General features: G+C 35.3%; 1 protein-coding gene across 3 annotated transcripts in view; it reads right to left on the bottom strand.

The window, feature by feature from the left end:
• GABRB2 (gamma-aminobutyric acid type A receptor subunit beta2) overlaps positions 1–22,738 on the bottom strand; it is a 270,258-nt gene that overhangs the window by 21,946 nt on the left and 225,574 nt on the right. Inside the window, exons 6-9 of one of the 3 annotated variants that reach the window (XM_065936463.1) lie at positions 21,269–21,406; positions 19,404–19,556; positions 15,274–15,518; positions 5,734–5,739 (exon numbers count right to left, since the gene is read on the bottom strand). In XM_065936463.1, coding sequence (XP_065792535.1) covers positions 5,734–5,739; positions 15,274–15,518; positions 19,404–19,556; positions 21,269–21,406 — 542 coding nt within the window. Of the gene's footprint in view, positions 1–5,733; positions 5,740–10,847; positions 10,962–15,273; positions 15,519–19,403; positions 19,557–21,268; positions 21,407–22,738 lie in introns of all 3 variants that reach the window. The other 2 variants (XM_065936446.1, XM_065936454.1) reach the window with 2 other exon arrangements.

Raw genomic sequence — 22,738 nt, forward strand, 5'->3', positions numbered from 1 at the left:
GGGGCTTTGGTCCTGGCAATTTTTCACTGATGATGGCTTTCCAGGTGTGCCACACTTTCTCATCTACAGAATGGGGGTTATATCTAACCTCTGTGCTTCTGGTGATTTTTGAGATAATTAAATGAGGTACCACAGAAAGCACATTGAAAAAGTATAAATATTCCACTGGGGCACATTTTTATCATCATCTAATGGACCTGCCTCATGGGTTATTTACTACTTTGTGAAAAAGTGAAAGTGTTAGTCGCCCAGTTGTGTCTGACTCTTTGCAACCTCATGGACTGAAGCCCACCAGGCTCCTCTGTCCATGGAATTCTCCAGGCAAGAATACTGAAGTGGGTTGCCATTCTCTTCTTCAGGGGATCTTCCCAACCCAGGGATCAAACCTGGGTTTCCTGCATTTCAGGAAGATTCTTTACTATGTGAACCACTTTCACTATTTAATGTACATCCTAATTAAGTCAATATAAGAAATACACCTTTTTAGATGAGTAATTTCTAGAACAGGAGCTGGATCTAAAGTACTTTCAGTTGTTCCTAGTCCAGGAAAGTTATTTTATAATATTTCTCCTTATAAATATTTTCCACACTGTTTTCAAAAGGAAACTTGTTTTAAAGACAATGGTTTTTAACCACAGAGCCTGATATGTACTCTGTGTAAGTATCTGTAAATTTTAAATTAGTAAGCAATTGCTTGTGGCAAAATAAATGATAATAGGTTTAACTGAAAGCCAGCTATGGAACTAATGAATTTCAGGCCAGAACGTTCGGGAAACATTCTGAAACTATATGATTTTTAAGGTGGAGGAGAACTTGGGGACCACACCCTTGTTTTATAAGACAGGGTGACTCCTCTGATATTACAAATATGGCTTCAGTGTCAGAGGTGAAACTTGAATACTGAGTTTCCTGAGGTTCAGTCCACTGCGCTGTTAGAAAGTTACTGTTTTTTGATGGGGAGCTATATTTGCAGGAAGCTGTGAACATTGTTGCTACAGGTACATCCAAGCCTGGGAAAAACATCTGAGGTCTCTAACTGTGTCACTGGAATCTTGAATCTCTGGTGACAGCATCGACAAGAAAGCAGGAGAGCATGGACTTGGATGCTCCCAGAGCAATTACTGTGCACTCTGGGCCTCCTCTTCCTGTCTGTCTTCTCTCTCTTTTCCTTTCTGACAGCAGGTGTTAGTAGAATATAAGGAATAACCATTAGAAATGAACATGTGTTATTTACATATAATTAACTTGAGTCAATCTGATTAAGTAATACATGAAGTATTGGGAAAAGTAGGAAATGTGTGTGGTGTGTGTATATATATATATATGTGTGTGTGTATATATAGATGTGGAAGGTATGGTGAGCTTGTCTGCATGTGAGAGTGAGAATATAATAAAGGATTGTAGGAGATCATAGGAGCATACTGGCAAATCAGAGAAGAATATGTATACATACACACACATACACTTTCTTAAATTTTAAAAGTAATATATACTCATTGTAACAGTTTAAACAATATAGAAAGGTATAAAGCGAAAAACAGAAGTATTCCTATTAGCCTATATCCTCCAAATGTAGCCACTACGAAAACAAAATGCAAAATCAAAATAGTGCAATAATGATGTGTTACTCGTGTTGTGCCTGGGAAATATATGTATAGTTGACCATTATCTTATACTACTGCTAATATACTATTTAGGGTGAAACAATCAATTAAGTATAAAAGAAAACATTTTCAGAAAATTTTAGAAGACCATATGTCTAACCTAGAGTTTCAATGGGAATTTTTATCCATTCCAGGAAACTCAGAAATTATAAAAGTATAATAGTTAAGCCATACAAAAATAAAAAAACATTATGGCATGAACGAGAGCTTGGGAAAAATATCTGCAATGTAACATATGAATAAATGGGCAATTAATTATTATAATATAATTATAATATTATTACACTTAGAACTCTAGAAACTGAAAACAAAGGAAAATAGATAAGAATAATCATAGACAATTCACAGGGAAGCATAGCACATAAATATATGAAAAGTTACTCAGTTGCTTAAGAAATATGAGAAATGTAAGTTAAAATAAGATAAACGAATAATAAATTTCAAAGAACAATCAGTAATCAGTATTTCTGAAGGGCAAATGAGAAAGAGGATCTGTTTATATAGAACCACAAAGAGATGTAATAGATGTATAAAAATCACTTCAAAACCTTGTTTTTTCCTGCCTCAGGGAACAAGGGTGAGATTCAGATGGTTTTTACTTTCTCTTTTTAGCTACTATGTAAATGAAAATAACCATGTACTTTAAAATATAATCAGAAAGAAGATTAAAAGTTTCATTGTAGAAGGAGAAAACTTACTTAATAAGATTGGTAAGAGAGAAAGAAAAGTGTACACATTAAGTGTTTTACAAGGTCAAAATATTATTCATTCTTTTCGAGATTCTGGATGTTCTACCTTGCTTTACTTTGAACATGTTTATTAAAATGTTTATACATGATTTTTACCTTTGCCTCTTTATAAACAAATAGATACATCTACAATTTAGAGGAAGGGGTGGGTTAGTTAAATGGTACTATATTTAAACATCCCCAAATGGTCATCAGTTGTCACCGCTGTTTATTAAGTAACTCACACGTATCCAAGATGTGAAATGATACTTTTAGTAAGAACTTTATTATATTTCTAACTCATCTTCATACTCTTTATTTAGACAGCACTGACTTAGTGCTATACTACATTAATCACTGTGGTTTTGTAATTTATTTAAATTTCTAGTAGAGCTATTCTTTTTCATTTTTCATTTTCCTGAGTCTTCCTATATACCTTTCTTTGAAACAAACTTTAAAATTACTGTTTCAAATTTCTAAAACAAACCATTGAAAAAACAAAACCCAAAAATGAAGCCCATTGAGATTATACTACACTCAGACTATTTTAGAAAGAACCGATTCCTTTAAGATGCTATCTTAAAAAAAACAATCAGTTATTTTTAAACAAAGTTTTCTTTCCTTAAATACATTTCGATTCCTTTAAAATGCTACCTTAAAACAAACAATCAGTTAAACAAAGTTTTCTTTCCTTAAATACATTTTGGGAGAAGGGTCTGTTCTTCCTTTCCATTTATATTTTTAATTATTATTTATATACTCTTTATATAGAAAAGCTATGGAAATGTTTCTAACTTTTCATATGGTTTCTAAAGGTATTTCTCAGGTCTCTTGGATTTTGCTTGACTAAATTTTTCTTTGTGTTTTGTTTTTTTGCTAAGGGTAAAATTATTTTTCCTCCTTTTTCTAAAAAAATTTTTTTTTCTCTCATGTAACTGCACTGGCTAATAATTTTGAAAAAGTTAAATAATGGTGGTGATGGTGAGATTTACTTCTTGTTTCTGCCTTTACTATCCCACCAGACCAGAAGTAAGAGACAGAGCCTTTGGTTGAATAGATAGATAGAAACCATAGCAGGGAAGCAGTCATTACTCCCCAGTTTCCTAAAGGGTTCTATGTTTATAGCCAAGAATGAATTGTTCTTGTTGCTGTTTAGTCACTAAGTTGTGGTCAACTTTTGTGACCCCATGAACTGCAGTCCGCCAAGGCTCCCCAGTTCCATGGAACTCCCCAGGCAAGAATCTTGGAGTGGGTTGCTATTTCCTCCTCCAAACAAGAATGAATACTGACTTCCATAGATACCTTTGAAAATCTTTTGGTATCTACTAAAAGGATGAAAATCTTGTCACCTCTTCAACTTATTAATATGGTAAATATATTTTTATTTTGAAGTGACACTATGTGGTTATTTTGTAGCTTGCTTTTTGTATTCTCTGGATTCAATGTGAAAAGTTAATTTAAGAATGACTATTTTCCATCACTGAGGTTCATTAGTGAAGTGGGTGCATAGTTGCCTTTATGTACTTTTGTTCTTTTTTACATAGGCTTTGGCATCTTATTCGTGTTATGTTGCTGCTAAGTCGCTTCAGTCGTGTCCGACTCTGCACGACCACATAGACGGCAGCCCACCAGGCTCCCCCGTCCCTGGGATTCTCCAGGCAAGAACACTGGAGTGGGTTGCCATTTCCTTCTCCAATGTATGCATGCATGCTAAGTCGCTTCGGTTGTATCTGACTTTGTGCGACCCTATGGACAGCAGCCCACCAGGCTCCTCTGTCCACGGGATTCTCTAGACAAGGGTACTGGAGTGGGTATACCTCTGTCTAAATCATTTGCAAGGTTTCTTTTTTTTTTTTCTGCTAAGATCTGCTAGAGCTTAATACCCATGGAGGTATTTGCTTTTTAAAATTTGATAGGACTTATTGATGAAACTTTCTAGGCCTGTTGAAAGTTTGCAGTGTGAGTTAAATTTTTCTGTCAATTATCTTAGTTTTATCTTTGGTAATTAATATGTTTTTGTTTTCTCTTTCTCCTAGGCTCAGTTTTGATCATTTATAATTTCTAAGAATATCATATATTTTAACCATGTTTTCTACCATTCACATAATTTTCTTTTTTTTTCATAATTTTCTTTTAATTGCATCTTTTTATATGATTGTCATGCTTTAAAAAAAAAACATCTATTGTAGTATACCCCTATTGGCTCCTTCTTTGCCTCTTTAATAAGCTCTTCTTTGGTCAATTAGTTCCTGATTGTACTTAACTTTTTAAACAGTAACTGACTTATTTGTAAATTATTTAATTTTCTGATTTGTTAATTTATAATATATCTTATTTCTTTCTTCTTTAGGATATTTGGTTGATCTTTTTTTTAACTTCTTGAATTATATATGTCTACTTTCTAAAATTAGTTACTAGAGATTTATTTAAAACTACAACTTTCTGACTATTAACTATTTTAGCCACATCCCTTAGAATTAACTCTGTAGTATTTTAAACTGCCATTATTTTCCAAATGTTCTGCAAATTAATTTTTATTCTATCTTTGATACATGAAAGTGAAAGTCGCTCAGTCATGTCCGACTCTTTGCAACCCCATAGGCTGTAGTCCATAGAATGTTCCAGGCCAGAATACTGGAGTGGGTAGCGTTTCCCTTAGCTATATAAAAATGAGTTTATACAGCTAATTAATTTTATTAAATATACTACTTAGGTAATGTTTCTGTCATTTTCTCTCTTTACTTTCAATCATTTAAATTTATTTGGATGCTATTTCAACTTTAGTTTTATGAATTATATATGAACTATAAATCAAGGATTATATCTTTGCTTTGGATTGCAATTATTATATTTCTCAATCAATATTTTTTAACTTCAGTTTATCCTTATATAGTAATAATATTCAATCTTCATTTTTTTAAGATTTGTATTTACCTCATTTGTTTTTGTCTGAGTTTACTTCTAATATTTTTTCATAAATAGTTTTTTACTGGGTTTAGTTCTTGATTTAACAATCTTATTCTTTTGATATGTGAGTTGATATATGTTCTAGTTATAATAGTTAAGACAATGGTCTTAATTCTATCATGTTAATTCCTGCTCTACATTTTTTTTAAGTTGTCCTTATCCTTATTCTGATGTCTAAATTTACACACATTATCTGCATCTTTTTTTCAGTGAAATATAGTTGACATTTATGTGCTCAGTCGTTCAATTGTGTCTTTGTGACCCCATGGACTGTAGCCTGCCAGGCTCCTCTCTCCATGGGATTATCCCACAGGGATACTGGAGTGGGTTGCCATTTCCTCCTTCAGGGGATTTTGCTAACCCAGGGATTGAACTTGTATCTCTTGTGTCTCCTGCTTTGCCAGGGGGATTCTTTACCACTGCACCACCTGCATAATGTTTTGTTAGTTCCAGATGCACTACATAATGATTTGATGTTTGTATCCATGATGAAATTATCATCACAATAAGGCTAGTAACCATCTGCCCCTACAAAGGTATTACATTATCACTGACCAATATCCCTTATGATGTCTGTACCCTCCCAACTATTTATTATATAAATCAAAGTCTGTACCTCTTAATACTCTTCCTCTATTCTGCCCATAGAGTATGGACACCCCTCCCCCTCTGACAAATAGCTGTTTAACCTTATATCTGTGGGTCTGTTTTCATATTATTTGTTCATTTGTTTTTTGAATTCCACAAGTAAGATCATGTGGTATTTGTTTTTATCTGTCAGACCCATTTTAACTTAGCACAATGCCCTTTAGTTCCATCCATGTTGTCATAAATGACAATATTTCATTTTTCATGAATCAGCAATATTCTACTCTATCCACCACATTTTCTTTTTCTATTTTTCTATTGATGGGCACTTAGGTTGACTTCATATTTAACTAGAAAATAATGTTGCTCTGCATTTCTCTTTTGTTTACCTCTTCCTGATTTTCTAAGGTTTTATAAGATAAATTGTCAGTTCTTGATTCTTCTTCATCCATAATGGCTCAGATTTCATGCTTTAGTGTAACACCAAAAGTTCTTAGAAATGGAAAGGTCAGTTCCTCAGCATTCCTACTCAAGATTTTGACTTATGTTTCAGGTGGAAGTTACTTTTTAACCAAACATCTCAGATGACCCTAAGGTAGTGTATGGTAGACCCTTTAAAAAACATAGTTGTGTAAGTTGTCTATGTTAATTTAAAAGATATTCTTAACCTTCAAATCCTTGATTCATAAACTATAAGAAAAAAATGCAAATATTGAGTCCTTGCTATGAATTAGAAAACAAATATTCTCTCCATCGTCATCACACCTATCCTGATTTATATTTTTAATATATTTTCTGTATATAATTAAAAAAGCATTTCAATTATCTTTTATTTCTAACTTAAATTTTGGAGTCATATAGTTTTAGTTCTACATGTTACCTTCAGTTCTACATACTAACATATACTGACTTTTTCTATTCTAAAGTTTTTTATTTTGACTACATTCTGTTGGGGGCTAGATTTTTTAAATTAAGCTATAATATTTTTCTTTGGTTGTTCCCTTAGATTTTGCATACTAAGGATAGATTGTCCTTCTTTTGCCTTGAAATAATACCAATAATGAAAGTGAAAGTCGCTCAGTCGTGTCCGACTCCTTGCGACCCCATGGACTTTACAGTCCATAGAATTCTTGGTTATATTTTCTCCCCCTCAGAACTCTGTTACATCTTTTCCATTGTCTTATAAAATTTAATATTGCTGTAGAATAGTTTCAGATTTATTTTCTCTTCCTCGTAGGTCATTCACTTTTTCTGACTGAAATTTTAAGTAATTTTAAAGGAATATAATAAAGAAGCAATGGTATTATATAATTTTTATCTTGGAACTCAGTATATCCTTTCAGCCTACCGATTGATTTCATTACTGGTATTATAAACATAATGTATAGCATAGTACTTAGAACGTATCCTTTGGTCATATTTTCTGTTCACCCATTTCTTAGTCATCCAACCTTAAGAAAATTAATTACACTCTCCAGGTCTCTGTTCAGCATTTATAAAATGATAACTACTACAACACCTAGGGTAATAATGACTTATGTCATGACAATATATGTAGAGTGTCTAAGCAGATACATGGCATTCAAGAAATATTAATTACCATCATTATAATTAGTTAATGATGTAAGATTTAAATATTTTTTCTATTTGCTTTTTGTTTCATTCTATATTTCATGAAAACCATAGTTCTGCATGCTTACTCTGCTGTACCTGTCTTGTATATTTATTGTTTTCTCTAAGTCATTTTTATCTGTATTTCTCTCTCTCTCTTGGTTTTCTACAGCCTGAACTTTGTGGTATTCCCTTAAGATTTTTTGTCATACTGATTTTCTTTCTGAAGATTTTAGATTTAACTAATGTCTAAGAAAATTGTTTAAACTTGGCCTTATGTTTCATATTCTCTTTCAATATTTCCAAGAAAAATACTTTTTAATTAAAGTTTTAATATATCCTGAGGTATTTTTTCCAATAAAGAGTCATTATCTTTTGCAAGCTGAGTTCCTCTGTCTCTGCCAATGAGTGAGAGACAGAGAGAGAGAGACAGAGGGAGAGAAATATGTCATCTGAGAGCCTTCCTGTATAGCTGCCATGCTGCTTCTTTGTTAAGATGCTTTATTTTGAGATAGACTTTTTCTATAGGGTTTTCCTGCTATTGGCCCTCCTTATGCATTTCTATCTCTCTGCAGAGCTCCAGTTTTAGCTGGGTGTTGATTATTTTGCTTTTCCATTGCCATTGTATCCTCTATGGCTTTTGGACACAGAAAAGTGCACATGGGTTTTGGATTCTTATATCTCAACTTCTCTAACACTTTTTACAACAGAAAACAGACATCAGTTTTCTATTTTTTCATTGTTTTAAGGGCTGGGTGGTGTGTGCATCACCACACTCTCATAGTAGGTATATAAACCATAGTAGAACGTTTCTAGGGAACAATCTGCAATATGCATCACAATTTTAAAGGCATATGCTTTCTGACTCAGAAATTTCACTTTAAGAAATTTTTAGAAATCAATTTTGTACAAACATGTCAGTAATGGAATACTTATTTTAGTTGTTTATATTTGAAAACCACTTAGAAACAATGCATGTCTAACAACAGGTGCTTGTTGTATAAATTATGGTACATTCAAGGAAATATTTTGTGGTTATTAGAAATGCTGTATACTTAAAGACACAAAAAAGGTAAGTAGAAAATAGCATACCTTCAATAGTAGAGCATAATTATGTATATAAAAGTATGTCGCTAAATGAAAAAAGGGCAATGTTAACAATGTGTCAACACTGGTGGTTTTCGTAGCCTTCTGCACATTTTTTTTTTTTTAAACATGACCATGAATTAGTTTTATAATCATAAAAACAGTGATAGATCTAACAAAATAAAAATTAGGAAAGATATACACTGCTACCATCTCCAGAACAGTGACTATTTATAGAGTGCTCTATGTCTGGTACTGTATAAGACCTTAAGAAATTATCCTCTCAGTGGCCCCATGAAGCAAAAGTTAGTGTTTCAGTTTTCAGCTGAGGAACTTGAGGGATGGAAAGATTAAACAAGTGTAATATTACTCAGCCCATAAAAGACCACGCTTTGACATTGAACCCAGTTCAGTCTAACAGCTACCATCATCCTGGTGCACCCTCCTAACTCTGAGGATTGTCACATACATTTTAACACTTTTTCAGGTTACAGGTTTAACAGCGCAATATTTAAACTTTTGAATATTGACCCTTATTTCATACTCTAAATATGAAGTTAAAACAGAATTTAAAGGACGGAGTAAACACATACCCAACAAAGAAAAGGATAAATTCAGAAGACATTAAGATTCATATTTCAATGTAAATCATTCCCTTTAACATACTGTTTTATGAATTAGAAAGAGTCCTTGACAAATGAGGGTGCACGTCATGGCATCAGAGAGTATCAATAACTCTTTCAAGCCATCAGTGGAAAAGAGCACCAAAGAGGCAAATTTTCCTTCAAATAGTCTCAAAATCTGAGGAGTTTCCTGAATTTTCATGTAACTTTAACCCAGTTTAAATCACAGACCAATCATGCAGTATACCCTGATTCTGATTTTGAAAAATACAGTATTTTTCAATCGTTTTCATTATAAGCCCAAACTCTGTCAGACATGTTTCTACGTGATTAGCGTTCTATCTAGAATACTGCCCAATCAAATCAGTCCAATTCCACTTCCACAATAGTCACTTTGGTTAAAAACAAGAACAGCAGCAACACCATAGCCTAAGGGAATAGGCATACTAGGGGATTAGAACTGAAACAGTTGAGTAATGAAGTTTCAAACATCTCTTCTTCTGGAATCTACCTGATACCCTTTATCAGACTGTTTGCTATGTATAACACACCAAGTAACAAAGTTTGAAAAGCAACTTAAAATAGCACAGCAAACTAGCAATTTAAGAGGTTAACCATACCTGTCTCCCATCAGAAAGGCACTAACAATGAGGAATCAAGGAATTTGGGGTTAGAGCCACAAAACTAAGGAAGAACATGATACTTCAAGATATAATAATGACAACTCATCTGGCATCAAGTCCTCATAGGGAAGATTCACAGATTCAGCATCATTTGTTGCCTCATTGAGAAATAACAGAAAACTGAGAGACACGTAGGAGATGACAATCTGGAATAAGTGATTATTACCATCCTCCTTTCGCTCCTCCAGTTTGGAGGGCAAGGTGAATGACAATTTGCCAATTAAAGAGTGTAAACACGTGAGGATTCAGAAACCAAACTCCAAGTTTTAGTCCTCAGTGGACTTTCTTTGGAGTTCATTTAAGTCATGAGCATTGACAAAAAACAATCTCAATTACTGCCTCTTTTCTATCATTATAGCAACACTGGGCCTGCTGAGATAATACTTATTTGTAAAATATAAATAATAATAAAGAAATAAGGACTTGATGCAAACATAACATTCTCAGATGCAAATGAATAATCTAGGACAGAAAAATATAGGTTCCTGAATTCTGAGCCAACCTAGGGAAGGGCTATAATTTTCCACCTATTCCACCAACCAGAAGAAACACAAGAAAACTAAGAAATGCCGGGGCATATAATGACACTCCATGTTCTCAATACAAATGAAAAGAAGTTCTCAAAACATGATCCATCTGGTTTCTTTCTTTAGCACAACAATAATGACTGAATGGAACACTGAAGCTTAGGTTCATCATAACTACATTAAAAAAAAAAACAAAAACAGGAAAATCCCATTAGGGTCCCATGAAAACGTTTAACACATCCCCACGGCTCTATGGATACAAGTCCATAGGTTATCTGTAAAAACCCCATACATTATTTTAACGGGAACAGCTAAACAAATTGGCTCCAACAGAAATACAAATAAATGGATTAAAAACTGGCTATCTAACCGTATAGAGAGAGAAATCGTAATTGGTAGTCCGTCTAGTTGGGGAGAGGTTTCCAGTTGGGTCCCACAAGGATCGATATTGGGTCCCATTTTGTTTAATATCTTTATAAAAAATCTGGAAGACAAAGTAGAGAATGTGCTAATTAAGTCGACTGATGCCACTAGATTAGGATTGGTGGTTAAAGTAAATTGGATATAGATAAATGCTACTGGCCTTTAGAAAGACCAATGTTAACAGAAACTAGGACTTCTAAATAGTTATATCTTTTTAATGTATCACTTAAAATCTAATTCCAAACATTATAAATAAATAAATTTAAAAGATCTTAGGTTCAATGAAAAAGACAACTTAGAGACTCAAAACCCATGAATGCAGAATGAAGGATGTCCCCCCCAATAGAGATATTCTCAGCGCAGCTTTATTTGGAAAATTGGTGGCTGTGGGTCTCTCAATACAATAAGGATACTGCAGGCAATTCACATATCCAAGAATAATGGTACTGAAAGGATGAAGTAACTAAATTCTCAAAAATATATATACCTAGTTATTGGCAGAAAAATAAACAAGAAAACAACATGAAGCTTAAAAGAAAAAAAGAGCTAAAACTTGGAGGCATAAACAAGAGAAGTGGGTGAAATTATCAACAGAAAATTCTACAGGCACACACACAAGAGACACACACAAAATAGAAGAATGCAAGGTGTAACAGGAGGGCTTTCCTAACGTTTGAAAAAGAGACTGCATTTTTTTTAACTACTCCTAAAGATGCTTGGGAAAAATATTCAGTAGAACTCTTACTAGTTTGAGGCTTGTTTTTAAAAATCTTAGTATTTACAATTTAATTTGTCACATGGAGACAATTGTGAAAGTAACAGTGACTGTCAGTTATGGATTCTTGTGTATAGACAGACAGGCTTATTTTAGGTGATGCTAATTGAACTGAAAATATGGATAATGTGGAATTGACTTTTAAATTTTATTGGATAAGGACTGGAAAACCTAGATGGTCTCAGAAATCTTGTTAACTCTGCTATGCTACCTTGGCTATTTCATTTTCCTTAAGAGCCTTAGTTTCTGCATCAGTTTAAACACAGGCTGAGGATTGCTCTAAGAGCTGCAGATACTCTTGTTAAAATAAGACCTTATAGGAAGCTTATACAGAGATTATAAAACTGGAAGTACACTTTTGAGCAACAGTGAGTGGGCTTCCACCTGGCTAGGCTTCCCATTTTCATTCCCCTCTGACTTCAGGACACAGAACAGTTTAAAAATCACTTTAGATTATCTGACATGCTGCTTCTGTCTCTTAAAAAAACTATCAACAGAACCTATAAAAGTGAATCCTTCTCCTCATGACTGATTTCTCCAGAGCATCCAACAATACTTGGTTGATTATATGTGCCTGAGCTTTAAAAAAAGAAATGACTGTAGAATTACAGTTGAAAAGAAGGAACATTCTTGATAAGAATGAAAGTGTAATGCTGACAAGAAAGACAGCATTGTGCAATCAGAGTCCTCTGTGGGTCTCCTCTAACCTTTCATGCTGGGCTAAGAAAAAAAAAAAAAAGAAAAAAAAGGGAGCTGGTATTAGATAGTTACCTTTTAAAATCCAATCAAATGGCTGTAAGTATTCTGGCCTCAGAAATAACTAATACAGTTTTTGGTTGGTCTGTTATAGATTTTATGGCTAGTATATGTTGAAAAATGATTTCTTTGCTTTGACTTTAAAACTTCCAATGTGAAACATTCCTCTGTAGATGATACTCTTGTTTTAGGTATGGGATTTCATCCTACAAATCAGAGCATGTAAAAGGCACAGGCAAGTACCACCAATAGGACTAGAGATTGTAAATTTTATTTTAAAAAATAATTATACTTATAATTTTATTAATATTCATCAGTTACCTGGTGCCAATCATATGCTTGAAACTATGCTAGTCTCTCTACATTTTATCATAACTCCATAATAACTGACGAGAAAGGACTTAAGTCCATTTTACAGATCAGAAAACTGAAGGGTCAGAGAGGGTTTTTTGGCCTATTATCACACAACTATTAAATGGTAAATGTCAAACCTGACTCAAAAATATTTGTTCAGAACTTTGTGCTAAATGGTAACCCCTGATACCATGATGTTATGCATGCTGATTGAGAAAGCAGAGAAACAACTCATACAATTTATGCTAAAGAACAGGAAAAGCATCTTATGTTTTTCTCAAGTTGGAAAGCAGAGGGTTGGACTAGCACAGGGTTTTTTTAACCTCAGAAGGCTTGACATTTTGGGTTGGATAACTGTCATGTGGAGGCAGTCCCACGCACTATTCGATGCTCAGCAGCACGCCTGGCCTCGATCCACTAGATACCAGTGATAATCCCCTCCTCCTGGTTTTGACCATCCAAAACCTCTACAGACATTGTCAATGCTCTTCCAGGGGCAAAACTGCCTGTGATTTGAGAACCACTGCACTAGAAGAACTCTGGTATCTTTTTTGTTCTCTCACATTCTATGCTCTGAATTGCAGATACAACATTAGCCGAGAGGATGGCTTCTGCATCACTATGGGGTACCTGCCCATTGAACCATTCCCTACCTCCATCGTGTACACTGAATTTAAAACTGTCTGAAGCTCTCCAGTGTTCAGTTTGCAACAAAGCTGCCACTTTCTGGTACTTAAATGTATCATTTAAATGCAAATTGATAAGTAAAAAATAGGGTAGATGAAAGTAAAAAGAGATCAGATGTTATCCTAACTCAGCCTTGCATTAGGCAATTGATTGAGTCTCATTTCAAACTGCAGTCCTGTGAGATAGTTTTATTTATTTATTCATTTTCTCTCCTTTACTAAAGCTACTCTTATCAGGAAAATCATAAAATGGATTTAAAAAGCATTCTCTCATTTGATACCCTGAGAGGGCCATAATGCTACTTTGGAATCTATTAACAGATTCCAATAACTGAAACTCAGAGCATTTAAAGGGATTGACAACTTCCTAGACCCTGTGGTTGACTGACTTATAAGGCCACACTTAAAATTTGCATTATTATGAATATCATCTCCTGGGAAAGGAATGCCTTTGATCAGAGAATAGCCCAAAATCAAATATCAGACCTATAGATATATGGAAAACATCAGTGAGTCAGAAATTTTCACTGGATTTGCTCCAAATAAAATTCAATGGCAGAGATGATTTATGGTATGCTATCCTTGGAATTAAATTGAAGTTAGAAATATTAAAATGTCAATTAAATAATTATTGGATGGTTAACAACTCCAGATGGCTTAAAAGTATTACCATTTTCTTAGTTCCATCACTATGAGCTATTTATCAAATCCACATTACGTACTACTTTATAAACACTATTTATGGGATATATTAAAATAAGACCTTGTTTTTCTCATATATTTTGAAGGGTCTAAATTTGGACTCAGGGAAGGCATGTGCATATTCTGCTCAGTGCAGAAAATTACGTAACAGGAAGCCAGGTGAAGTATTTTTGAAGTACAGACAGGTAGATCTATTGGAACTGCTATCAATAGGCTCACAATTGAAATTCTAAATCTTGAATGCAAATTAGAATAATATTAGGAGAATTTTAAAAATTATGATGCTTAGGCATACCCCAGACAACCAAATCAGAATTTCCAGGGAAGAAACCCAAGCTTTAGTAATTTTTAATACTTTCTTTGTCATTTGATTGGGAACCCAAGATTGAGAACCATTGCTTTAGGGAATAGACTGGATTTAAAATTGTGTAGAAATTGTTTTTTGACTATGCCTGACTTAAGCAACATGGTGGCCTCTTGTACTCAAATGCTTCAAGGATTTAAGGTGGTAATGTGAAAGGCATTAACTTATTATCTGTCACTTAGAAAGTTATTCTTTTTTTCCCTTCCACTTCTCTTTCTATCCATCTGATGACTTCACAAACCAAGTGTCAGTTTGTTGCTGGTGAGTCTTTAACACACGTCTGTACTTGCTTATTTCTCTTTTAAATCAAAGAGGATGCAGCGCTCAGGTCCATAGCCTCTATGTAATATAACCTAGAATTAATAGTGTAGTTTCATTTAAGAGTATCTACCAGCAAGTAATACTGATACAACTGATATGAAATTTCCTTTACAGATTAATTTAGATAAAATGAGTAAATTTAGATAAACATAAAGTAAATAACAGTACACATTCTACTCATAAATGAAAAAAGTCACAAAAGTGGTCTCAGATGACCACAGTTTGGGCCACCCTGGTCTTAAGGTAAAGGGCATCTAAATGTTGTGTCATAAATTTGGGCCTGATTATGTCTCCATCACAAATGACGTCTTCCCTGGGCTGTCGTTTTCTCATTTGTTAACAAGACCATGAACCTATATGGCAGGCATTCTTCTGTGACTTTAAGCAGCAAGGAGGGCTTGCCCTCTGAACCTACCTTGTTGACATCCAGGCGCATCTTCTCATTGTTGGCACTGGCAGCCTTTTCAGCTGCTTTCTTTTGGCGTTGAGGTCCCCTCCCAAAAAAGATGTAGTTGACCAAAGCATATTCCAGAAGGGCCATGAAAACAAAGACAAAGCACCCCATCAGGTACATGTCAATGGCCTTCACATAAGGGATCTTAGGGAGAGTCTCCCGGAGGTGGGTATTGATAGTGGTCATTGTTAGCACAGTTGTAATTCCTGCAAAAATGAGACAGAGTAACAATGTTTGTATTTGCTCGCTGCTTTCATCATAGCTGGAAAGGTTAACTATACTCTTTTACTTTTTCATATATCCCACACAATATATGAGCAAGTGGGTGAAAGTCGCTCAGTTGTGTCTGACTCTTTGCGACCCCATGGACTATATGATTCATGGAATTCTCCAGACCAGAATACCGGAGTGGATAGCCTTTCTCTTCTCCAGGGGCTCTTCCCAACCCAGGGATCGAATCCAGGTCTCCCGCATTGCAGGTGGATTCTTTACCAGCTGAGCCACAAGGGAAGCCCAAGAATACTGGAGTGGGTAGCCTATCCCTTCTCCAGCAGATCTTCCTGACCCAGGAATTGAACCTGTGTCTCCTGCATTGCAGGCAGATTCTTTACCAGCTGAGCTCTGAGGGAAGCACATGATATATACTGGGCAATTATTATATATCAGCCCTGTGATAGGTGTGGGAAATGTGCATAAATCATTAATTTATAATAAACATTAATCATTGGGGACATTTCCTTTAACCATAGCTTTATGGTTATAGTTATGTATCTAGTGTGGGACTTGGGAGATGTGAATTAAATGCTATGACAGACATGTGTGTAAGATGAGAGTTGAGAAAACAGAGTTGATCCTAATTTAGCCCATGACGTGGCAGGGGAATGATCAGGAAATTCCACCTTTGGAGCTGAGTCCTGGAGAATGCATAGGAGTTACCCAGGCAACCAAAACCTGGAGATCAAAAGTGATAGTAGATATAAGGGTATTGGTAGTGGAGAGAGTTTTTTTAGGGAGGTGCTTTGTGGGGATGAAAGTACACAGCCCATCAAAAGAATCTCAAGCAATTCACTGTGGGTACACTAAAGGATATGATGGGAAGAAGGATGAGAAAAGTGAAGATTAAGTAAGGCCTGCATAATGGAAAGCCACATACAGAGAGCTTAATGCAGAGCCTGAACTTAAAATTGAAGGCAACATGGAGCCACTGACCAGCTTCAACCAGGCAGGCATTAGGGACAAACTGTGTTTAGAACAATAGCTCTGGCATCAGAGTGGAGCACAGACGGGAAGTTTACAAGACAGGAAATAGGATGCCAGCTTAGAGTCTTTCAGAATAAGAAAGCAATGAAGGGGAAATAAAATAATTGTGTGTGTGTGTGTGTGTGTGTGCGCGCGCGCATGCATGCTTAGTTGCTCAATCATGGCCAATTATCTGCAGTCCCATGGACTCTAGCCCACCAGGCTCCTCTGGCCATGGAATTTTCCAGGCAAGAACACTGGAGTGGGTTGCCAGTTCCTACTCCAGTAGATCTTCCTGACCTAGAGATCTAACCTGCATCTCCTTCATCTCCTGCATTGACAGGTGTATTCTTTACCACTAGCGTCATCTGGAAAGCCCCCAAATAATAGTAATAGTATTGAAATCAATGAATGCATATTGAAATCAATGAATAGATGCTATGAACAAAGGGCAAAAATGTGGAAACTAGAGGTGAAAAGTAACAGGAAGCAGGTATCTAGCCTTTGTGTTTTGGGGTTGGGAATGTAGGCACATAATGCACAGATAACAATACAGAAGTATCACAAGATTCTTTATGGGAAATGCCACACTAGCTCAGGTTATAACTGTTTGCCCAGCTGAGGGATCATCTTCAACAGTGGGGAGTAGTTTCCTTCAAAGCTATAACTGTAGGGACGACAGAGAAATGTTGGATAAAAGCACTGGGAGTTCAAAGTCCTGAGGTTTGATAAGGTCCAACTTTGTAGCAAAAGAGTGATGTGAAAATAGGAGTCAGAAGTCAAGATCACACAGATGTGAAGTGTGGAATCAACATCTGAACTGGGATCTCTCTAACTCCAAAGCCCATGTCGTTAAAACACTACCCAATGACAGCCCAATGTTAATTTTCAATTCTATTATTTTTTTAGGAACATATGTTTTCTTATTTAATTGTTTCTCTCTAATAAGATCGATCATACTTTTTGTCTTGTTTGTCTACATGTTTATGAAACAGATGCAGAAAAAATAAATTTGAGCATCTGATTCTGAGAATGGCCAGAAAAACCATGGTTATACTTTAGATCTAGGTGTTTTATAGTTCTCATAATTTTCTGTATTAGTCATTTTGATACATTTTCCAATTTCACTTTTCATTATTTCATCTAGAGCTTATCTTGCATGACTATTACATGTATATTATAAAACTGACAATACTGATTTCACTACTTATCTAAATTTTATGTTAAGGTGTTTCTGACCTAGTAATAAACTACTCATGTAAAAGACATTTTAAAAATTTCTTTAAAAATTAAATAACTTACTTATTTTTCCTGTAATAGGCATAAAATTGAAAAAGACACTTTTGTTTTGGAATGACACGATATTTACAAGTTCCATTCATTACTGTATTCAGCAAATATTTACTGAACACCATTCACTGTGTGAGACACTACAGATATAACTGGAGCACAATTAGATATGAGTCTTCCCCAAGGTATCTTCAATACTATGAAGAAAAAGGACATCACAAACCAAATAAATATAAGCTATAACTGTCATTGGTTCCCAAGGGTGTTCTACAGTGTTTTAGGAGACTATATCACAGCGAACTTGATTCAGTTTAAGAGGTCATCGATTCTCCCAAAGTTATTCCTTTATATGTGAAATCATGTCACTTTGCTCAGTGACTCTAATTTCACTCAGAATAAAAGCAAAGATGTTATGATGGCTCCTGGACCACTTCAACATCTTTTAGTTCCCTCTGCCTGACATCTGTACGCCGAAATTCAATCTGCACCCACCTACTGGTCACCTTACTCACCTGTTTGGTACGTTTCTACTTGGGGACTTTTTCATCTCGCTGAAATAGTCTCATTTAGACATTTATGTGACTCGATCTTCTTTAAGTCTTTGTCCATTGGTAATTACTGAATGAAGTCTACCCTGATGATGCTAAACTGTCCACCAGTATGCCCTCCCCTTCTTTTGCTTACTTCTTCTGTTTACTATATTATGTAATTTGCATATTATATGCAAAATAAATTTACTTTTTACCTTTTACTGTTAGCACATAATTTCCAGAAGGGAACTGGTTTTATCACCAGTGCCTCGTATGTATGACACGTAGTAAGGTATACAAAAAATGTTGAATGAATAAATTAATGACTTTGCTAAGGAAATACTAATTTAACTGAGATTTACTGGTGGAGCAGTTAACAACTTTACATTTTATAAGGATTAGTCAGAACTTAAAATAATAAAGATCATGTAAAAGGTAATACATTTTCTATATCTTGAGTTCGCAAGATAAAAATGTTCATGAGCTGTAATTTATTCTCTTCCTCTGATGTTATAATGGAAAAACATCAAAGCATAAGATAAGTGATGCCATGGATGATTTCCCAATGTTCTTATACTTTGTTGTCTCCTGTTCCCTGTCATGCTATTCTAAAACCTTAATCAACCTTTAGAATTCTTTCTGCTCACTGATTTGTTACACATTGCATTTCTTTGTTTCTTACTCAGAAAAAAAAAAGATGGAAGATAGCTCTTCCCAGGTAAGAAAACACAGATAAAAACTGAACAATTATCAAGCAATATTACATGAACTATGCTTCAATAAAAATATCCAGCAGATGCGATTAATTTCATTACTGACAGTTACATAGTTAACTAATTTTGACATGAAAGAGTTTTAATTAGTGTTCAATTGATTTAAACGCTGAATCAGATCATCCAGTGTCTCATGTCCAAATTCTTGTAATGTGTGCAGTCAGGGCTCGTCAGGCATCACAAACTTGAGGGTAAACAAAAAGTACACCAGTGCATGAACACACACAGCACATGCTGCAAGCGGTCGGATCATGCCTACCTAATGCCACTCTTGCAGCTGAAGCATCGTAATTAATCCAGAAGGAGACCCAGGAGAGGATAGTGATCAAGATAGATGGCATATATGTCTGCAGGATAAAGTAACCAATGTTCCTCTTAAGCTTAAAGCTGAGGGATAACCTGGGATAGGAACCTAGAAAGACAATTTTAAAACATCATCATTATCAGTCAGTATTTATAGTATACTTTCCTTTAAAGACCCATAAACAGGTTATATTTCTTCCCTACATTCAATTTAGCTTCTGGTGAAGGGCACTTCCTTATACAAAAGTAGCTGAGAAAACAGGGCTCTTAATTAGCAAGACTTACTCAGTGTTGAGCATATCCCACACTCACCAGTAATTAAAAGAATTCCAGCTCTTCCCTGCTCAGCCTCCTACACTGAATCAAAGGTTTTCATTCTCTACAACTGTGATGATAAGACACTATGAGATAGTCCCTTTGTTCCCCTTTTAATTGTTTCTCAGCAAGTCCATCCTGTCCATTTTTATACATAAGAATAAGGATGCACACTTTGACTGAAGGGTTAGACATCTCTTCAACAAGCCCCTGGATGCATTTTAAGGTGAGGATCAGTGGCAAGGCTTCAGTTGGTATAGCAACTCCCTGAAATTTTGTGACATTTTCATGTGCATGCAGTATTTTTTCTGATTTCATTGCTTCCATCAAAGTTACAAAGGGATTCCTGACCCACCAAAATGTGGATGGAGAGTCACTTCTCCTGAGCAATATTTGTGGGAGGTATAATTAAAGGATCAGATTCTTGAAACTGGGTCCTTTGATGGTGGGAATCTAGGGAATTATATTTTAAACAAGATATGTAACAGAACATGGTCTTAGAACATAAAAGAGTCACACTAATAAACAGGGTGTGTACATATAGGGCAGGGGAGAATATTCTTACTAATTGGAAGAAAGCCTTGTCTAGCCCTCATGGGCTGAAGCAAGTATGTTAATAGTAAAGTAAAAATATTTTAAGTAGAAACTCATTTCCATAGTGTCTCAGGGGTTCAGAGGACCTCAAATCTAGGAAAAGTTTCTGTTGTTCTCTTTGTAAAACTAGAGGCTATTTTGTATTCTTGTTTGAAGTGACAGGGACAGGAAGTGCCTGAGTCCTTAGCAGAAGGACAATTCAAGATCTACAGTTACAGTACTAGCTACTTCTGTGCTTGAGGAATTCATTTCAATAAGAAAAATAAAAAGAGGCATATTTCTGGGGGCTTATTAATTTTCTTTTAATGAGTATGGAGAAAATTATTACATTGCTGGGCTTTTTGGTTAAAAACCGTGCTGACTAAAACAGGCCTGACCTCAGTTCTGGAAGAGTAAGATGGTAAAGGCATTGAGATAATATAAACATCTGGAAAATCTTTTAGCTTCGAACGGTAGGTAAGGCTACATAAGGAAAGTCCTGCCCTCCGAGAAAAATGTGAAATCCTCCTATCCTACTGTCTTTAGAGAATTTCACTGCGGTCAGACCTGGGCAAACTGTGACTTGGCTGTCCTCAGTGTGTTTCAAAGAATAATAGTCAATTCTGTGAGATGCATTATGCTGGGGGAACAGCTCTGACCCAGGTTGTTTCTGGGTCATTTCTCTCTGCATACTCTCTCTCTAACACTTATTCCCTCCTCTAGTATATGAGACACATTTGTTTTGCTCTGGTTACCTTCTTGAAAATAACTGGATGATTTCCAAATGGGCTTGTTGGGGAATTAAGCATTTTCACAGACCTAAGTTCTCTAGAGTCCCCATTCTTTCCTGGGACCCAATCCTGATATAAGTGAACTCTTCTGGAAAAATATGATAAAGCCCCTTTACTCTTAACCATTTCCCCTGATACAAACCTGTGGAGAAAACAACCTTCTTGGTGATCAGTTTGTAATCTACAATAGAGAATTGTGGAAGCTCAATCTTGGTTACTCCTGTTACTGCGTTATCATCCCCACGCCAATAAAACTCAATGTCATCGGTTGTATATCCATCTGTAAAAGGAGACACATATACAGATACACAGAAGACACACAGAATAGAAAAAAAAAAACTGTTTAGAAGATGAACTATGTAAAGTATAACAGCTGCAGCTAAAGGTTATTATGTGTTAGGTATCATGCCAAGTACTTTAAGTATATTACCACCTTTAATCCTTACAATAATCCCACTGTGGAAGAATAATTAGGCACACATTACAGAAATAGGCTTAGAGAAATTAACAGCTTGTATTAAATCTTGTAACAAGGAAGTGGTATCACTGGGACTTGAACCTAGGTTTATCTGATTATGAATCTCATTCTCTCAAACATTATCATGTTATCACTTAGCCCTGGATGGTACTCTAAGAGAAAAAAAAAGAAAAAAATCATTTATCAGTACAGCATAGTACTATAGTACTATACAGCATACTGAATGGTATTGAACCCTCCCCTGCCAATAAAAAATATTTGGATTTCAAGTCGGAAAAGAAGTGATTATGAAGAAGTGAGCCATTAGCTTTTTGTAATATTCACAGATGTGATCTCTAAATTTGACTGTGTAGCATATCTAAATTCCAAAGAACTCTGTAAAAATTTAAATCAACATTAATTCCAGGAGTTTTAAGAGTATAAGTACAAATGAATAGTGTACACTGCGAAGGCACAGCACGTTTAAGGAGTCTGGTTCCATTCATTCAACAATTACTTACTGGACATCTACTATGCTTGTCAGTGCAGACTTGCAATATAATAAAAGCATTTTATTGATAAAATAATAAAAGGATAATTATCCTTTCAATTCATGGGAGAGAGTGGGGCAAACATACATTTACTAATTAGTGAAAGTGAAAGTCTCTCCGTTGTGTCTGACTCTTTGTGACACCATGGACTATACAGTCCATGGAATTCTCCAGGCCAGGATACTGGAGTGGGCAGCCTTTCCCTTCTCCAGGGGATCTTCCCAACCCAGGGATCACATCCAGGTCTCCTGCATTGCAGGCGAATTCTTTCTGAGCTGAACCACAAGGGAAGCTAACTAATCACTAATTAGTAAACATAAATATAACTGCAAAGAATAGATACATTTTATATTGTAAACAATGATGTAGAGGGAAGCATGCAATGAAATCCAGCAAATACCAATATTTTACAAACTCATCTGGCCCCCATAAATCCTCCCTTAAAGCACATATTGTATTTGTTTATCACATTGATCTCTTCAAAGAACATCTGCATCCAGATAGTTGAATTTTTACAAGTTTAGGAGCTATAAGTAAGTAAGTGAAAGTTGCTTAGTTGTGTCCGACTCTTTGCAACCCCATGGACTGTACATCCATGGAATTC

Source organism: Muntiacus reevesi, chromosome 1 (assembly GCF_963930625.1).
Source record: "Muntiacus reevesi chromosome 1, mMunRee1.1, whole genome shotgun sequence".
Classification (NCBI taxonomy): Eukaryota; Metazoa; Chordata; class Mammalia; order Artiodactyla; family Cervidae; genus Muntiacus; species Muntiacus reevesi.